The following is a 6,000-nucleotide window of genomic DNA, read 5'->3' as shown; positions in this document are numbered from 1 at the left end:
CAAGACACTTATGTACTAGCCCAGTGTCCAGTCCTATCGTGGTTTGAGTGGACTATCTTCGGGCCTGAAGACGATCCCCACCGCCCAGTTCAACTTAGGTTCCCCGGTAGGAATTTTACGCCTATATTGAAGGAGTTTGTCATTGATCAACCCACCACGATCGTGGGGCAAAGCCTACCGGGGAGCCTAGTTGAACTGGCCGGCTGGGGTCGTCTACAGGCCCGAAGATAGCCCACCCAAACCACGGTAAGACTGGGCACCAGGCTAAGGACACTTCTGTGGACAACTTCTGGATAACAGATCGTCTTTCGAGTGGATGACGTCATCGGCAGCTGATCAATCGTCAAGATGGCGTCCGGAGACGGTGTTGGGTGGGTGAGAGAGGGGGTGTGTTTTATCTCAAAGTGTACTTGTCCGGGGGTGGAAACTTGTTTTGATGTTTTTTCTGTTGCTTAGGACGTTCCCCACGTTTCTGGCATGCCCTGTAACAGAGAAATGACAAGTTTTCATCAATATATGTAGGAGTGTGTCTGTTTTTGTTTCAGAATAACCATGATCGACGCATAATGATTTCTAAGTTTATCATTGACGTATTAGTATGTTTTATAATTGTCATGTATAGTTAAGACTTTTTAATCGACATGTAATTCCTTTAATGTTTTATTACTGTGAATGTGAATGTAAATATCTGTATCTGTACTTTCTACGTAATTTGTGTAGCAGCCCTGGAAGATTAGCCCCTTAAGGTGGTAAAGGGCATCTCAATAAAGTAAACTGAAACTGAAAAGAATTACGTCTTATGACTTTCACTTAACACCTCATGTAGTGGAGTCCTCAACACATACAGGCACCTCAACGTTACATGTAAAACACATACCTCAACTGCATAACACAGCCCCTGCCCCTGGGTACCTATACTATAGTGTGTATGGAATGGATGTTTGTGATCGGTGTAAATGTGAATGTAGGGATCTGCCCAGCCGTTTTCTCTTCGACTGCAATAGTGAAGAAACGTGATTTTTAATTCGTTGCGAGCCTCAACGCTGCTTTTGCTGCGATTGCGAACAGCTAGCTCTCCATAATGCATAGCCTGGACGCCAGTCTTGTTAGGTTTAGCTACGGCAAGGAAGCGACGAAGAAAGCATACTGAAGCTAGAAGGGCTGGCAGCCAGGCTATACAGGGCACGCCGCGTGTTGTACATCATAAGCTTTCATCCCATCCGTATTAGGCGTTTAGACAGTTTATCGTTTCATACATGACATATCAGTGTTTACTACCCGGTATCAGTGGCATATCTCTGTGTAATGCTGTCTTATCAGCGGGTTACCTTGAAAAATGACGTAATTTGCCTAAGAGCAAGGACAGGTGCTTCCGTTAGTACCCTGCCAAGGCCAAGGCCAGCCATGGATAACGTTTGTCACTTGTGATAACCCTCCCCTTTTCCTGTTCACCCAAAAAGGCTTTCAAGGTCGAGAGATGGAACAGCTGTCACGTGTCAGTCACGTGTCAATCACATGTCAATCACGGGGCCATCTCAGTTCATGGCCATTGGCTAATAGCCATGTTTTACTTAATTACGGGAGACAGAATATTGATTACATTACCTGAAAACAGCAAACGTAGATCGCAAGCATTGGTAACTGGACGCATAACATCATAACGTGATTAGCATGAAAGTTCATCTGCGTTGGTACAATGCATTATGACGAAAAAGCTAAAACTTAATGTTAAGCCGAAAATTTGGTTCAAGTCCCAATTTACTTAGTCTTAACAGTTAAAACATAAAGTTTTAGCCTTCATAGTCGTCGTAATTTTTAAACATTCAATCAGATCTTTTGTTTATTGGTAGCTGCAAAGATAGTATCAAATTGGGCAGGGAATTACCATTGGTCAGGTAGTTGCCATTTGCTATCCGAAAAAAATATACCATTTGCCACCGCTGTTAAAATGTAAGAAAAGTAAGATAAAAACGCCCTAAAACATGTAAAAAATCTAAACCTCTGCTTGGAGGGTAGTATTTTAAACGTTGTCTTCCTTTAAACTCGCACACGTGTTTTATAGGTAGGTACTAATCTCCTTGTTAGTATTAGTCGCCCTTTTCGCGTTTAACGCTTAATGGTCGCGATTGTTCTGTCCCTCAGGCTTAAGCGGTGCGTTGCTTCAAACGCCAGGCCTGTTTGCGAACTGCGTCACTCTTTATATAATGCTGCCATGTTAAAGGTAGCTTTTTACGTGCGTTCCGGCAAGTACTCGGGCCCAAGCGCGAACTTTTAACCTGGAAGCCTCGGCAAACTGGGGAAATTTCCCCGCCAACGCACCATTCTCTACCGCCACCACCATCACTGTCACCACCGCCGCCAAAGACATCCATGGACTGATATCCTGACAATGTTTATATCATTCGGTGTTAATTTTGCTTAATTGTTAACATACGTGGCAACGCATTATATCTTCTTATCATGTAAAGAATAGCAAAGCGTTACTTCTGTGCACGAGTTAAAATTATAAATCTAAGTAAGAAGACGTTACAATTAAAAGGCAAGATCCTTGTAGCACGTAAAGAATGTTGCATCACATATGCACAGCTCCAATTTTACCTGAACAAAATTGCACAAAATTGGTATTTCGAGCCCTTGAAAGACAAGACTGCTTAGTTATGTCCTAACGTTGCCTCTTCCTTTCTTCACGTACAGCTGTGTTCTGTTCGCATCTCGGTTTCCTGACGGAACCTCAGGATGTCGTAGCCAAGAAGAACCAGACGGTGTGGCTGGACTGCCGGGGCGACGGGGAAGGGGGGCCCGTCAACGTTACGTGGCACCGCCGGCCCCTCGGACGGCCCCTGGACCAGCCCGGGGAAGCCATCGTCAACGACACTCGTCGCTACCTCCTCCACACGAATGGGACTCTTAAAATACTTTCATTCAGACCTCATAGACCTAGGGGTGGGGACGAGGGGACGTATTGGTGCCTGGTGAAGAGCCCCGCCGGGGCCATACGCAGTAAAGATGCACACGTGCAAGCGGCAGGTAAGGACTACATCTCCCGTCACACATTCAGAACCTCCCCCTGACCACCAACCACTAGCCTGGTTACCAGACCTATTAGCGCCGAGTCTTTATCCTCTCCGCAAGTAAGATTCGAGAGCTGAAATATGTCTGGTTACTAGGCTACCAAACAAAGTTGGCTGAAGTTCGGGAGCATTCTAACCAACTTTAGGCCACGCCTACCTTTCTATGCGAATCTAATTTAAGTTTAATTTGAGTCAAATTAGGATCTCACCATTTGAAATAGTAAATATAGTTCTGGTATGTTGCAAGCTGGATTCGACCTGCTAATATTACACATGTTCATTACAGCTTTTATAAGAAAGGAATGAGAATGTGTGTTTGTTATCTGTCTATTTGGCCAATTTCCAATCTTTGCAGCCGCCTTTGACGCCGAGTAGAGGCTATTTTTAAAACATGTCGCGCATGATATGCATCAAACATTTAAGGTGTTTTCCGAACGCGTTTTCTGTTAAGCCTTTGCCAGGCTTCAGAGGTGGCTAACTGTACTCATTCAACGAATTCACTCTCCTGGCATGTTATCTGCCTATTTGGCAAATTTCTACTCTTTCCAGCCCCTTCTGAAGCCTGGTAGAGGCTACTACCTGGCTTTAGAAGCGGTAAACTGTACTCATTCAACGAATTCACTCCCCTGGCATGTTATCTGCCTATTTGGCAAATTTCTACTCTTTCCAGCCCCTTCTGAAGCCTGGTAGAGGCTAGTGTTTCTGCGAATCCCCGTGCGATCGCGTTTCCCTCCGCGCGCACGTGGCTATCCCGGCCGCGCTGCTGTTGAGTGTTGTCCCTGACCCACTTCGCTTCTCTCCGCGGCCGTGTCCTCAGATCCCCCGACCTACTTTTCAGCACATACGTACAGCCGTTGTCAATGGCGTGCTCACGTCCATAACACGCCGTCTCCCAGGCACGTTACAGCGGCCCGGAGTACGGAAAGGTCCCGTAAGCTAAGCCAGGGGCCCGCGTGTGGTCTCACACAGTACCGACACGTGCAGAATTACCGAGAATCTTCACACTCCACACCTAAAGGATCTGAAATATAAAAAAATACGAAGAAATGTGTTCTGAAACAAGAGAATTCACTTACTAAATTCAATATATGTTCTAACACACACAGAATGGTCGACAGGATCTTCACACTCTACACCTAAAGGATCTGAAATATTTAAAAATGTTAAGAAATTGTCTTATTACGAGAAAATTATATATGTACCAGCAGGTTCAGAATGACCGAGAATCTTCAACTCTACACCTAAAGGATCTTAAAAATATGAAATGTGTACTGTACTGAAACGAGAATTATATATGTACTAGCACGTACATTTTCTAAAATGTTCACACTCCAGACCTAAAGGATCTGAAATATTTAAAAAAAATATGAAGATATGTTTGCTGGAACAAGAGAATTATATACGGCCTCCTTCAATCAATATTTACCATGGTAAAATCCTAACACTGGTAGATATATATCGATATCAGCCGTACAGCTTTGGCTGGACAGTCCTATACGAGAATGACATTCTCTGCGCCACAAAAGGCACATTTGAAACCAGAGAATAGAAAACTATATTCTTAGGAGAATGATTTTTCAACCAGCTGTTCTAGAGAATTACACCTTTGTCCGTTGAAGCACGTTTAGTGTGACAAGATAATACCCCTGCCGGTAGATAAATTACATACGAGTATCGTCGCAATGACATACTGCGAAGAAAATTGATACATTTTAGATCAAAAACGGAACCATGCTACTTTTTCGGCAGAAATAAATCTATTCTGCTGAGCGCGAAGCGAATTTCAAATCATCCTTTCTATGTGGAATTTTAAAAATATTCAACATTTGAGCAGAATAATACATAGTGGTGACGCACTTCAAGCGAAATAGCTTATATCAACGTCACCACTGGGCATAAAAATAATAATTACAACATGAGACAAAAATATGAAAAGGGGAACACTCAACATACAGGAACAGAATAATACAGCATTGCGACAAGCAAGCACATCGCCCAACAAGCAGAAAGGTAAGTTCCAAGCAAACCTCCGTCGAGGACGTCCAGAAGACTTCAGGTAACGGCGCGGTCACATTTGTCGTAGGTTGTCGTACGATTTGGATGTCTTACGACTTCCAAGCAGGTTGTGACAGAACCAACGACCGACAAATGAGCTAATGACAGCCTTTTCCGTAACAAGATAGCAGCATTTTTCGACGATCGCCAACTGATCGTACGCCGATTGCAAACTGATCGTACGACGATTTAAAACTGATCGTACGACGATCGCAAACTGATCGTACGACAATCGCAAACTGATCGTACGACGATCGCAATCTTATCCTACGACGATCGTAAACCGATCGTACGACAATCGCACGATGAATGTGACCTGGCCTTAGCTAAGTGAAAACTGACGTTTGCTCTACTCCCGGGCATCGATCTCCCAACGTCACTGACCTGCACCGATTGCCGTGTTTTCTGCTGGAAGATTGCCAACATGTTTATTGTCAATGCGATGACTATATATAACCCGAGTGGTCCCTGCCAAAGGGTTATCTGATACTTTGCCAAAAGTATCAATATTCAAGTGCCGTTACTTCTTGTACGAACAATATATGGCTGCGCCATTCTCTTATATGTATGCTATACATGGCAATACATGAATTCACTTGAACTACGTAGAACATACAAAGATACCCTCTCTGTATAAAAAGATACAGTATAGCCATAACGGTCCATGTGTGTGTGTGGGGGGGGATTGAATCTTCCACCTTTACATCCCCATAAAAAAGTTGGCTTAAAGCCACGATGACAATTTGTATGTAACAGTCATCGTGTGGACATTGTTTTACCAGTAAGTGCCAAGTATAATATATACCCTTGTTCTGCGCACGACAAAGTGGTTGAGGTCGGGCCCTTTTAGCTGCCTGAGGCTTTCACGATGTTG

At 43.9% G+C, this 6,000-nt stretch overlaps 1 protein-coding gene across 3 annotated transcripts in view; it reads left to right on the top strand.

The window, feature by feature from the left end:
- LOC109468562 (protogenin-like) overlaps nucleotides 1–6,000 on the top strand; it is a 123,276-nt gene that overhangs the window by 68,458 nt on the left and 48,818 nt on the right. For 2 of the 3 annotated variants that reach the window (XM_019766821.1, XM_019766822.1), the window contains one exon: nucleotides 2,695–3,027. In XM_019766821.1, coding sequence (XP_019622380.1) covers nucleotides 2,695–3,027 — 333 coding nt within the window. Of the gene's footprint in view, nucleotides 1–2,374; nucleotides 2,406–2,694; nucleotides 3,028–6,000 lie in introns of those variants that run through there. The other variant, XM_019766823.1, reaches the window with a different exon arrangement.

The sequence above is a fragment of the Branchiostoma belcheri genome, unplaced genomic scaffold (assembly GCF_001625305.1).
Source record: "Branchiostoma belcheri isolate BF01 breed outbred unplaced genomic scaffold, Haploidv18h27 scaffold2, whole genome shotgun sequence".
Lineage (NCBI taxonomy): Eukaryota > Metazoa > Chordata > Leptocardii > Amphioxiformes > Branchiostomatidae > Branchiostoma > Branchiostoma belcheri.
This window is presented reverse-complemented; position numbering and strand designations above follow the sequence as displayed.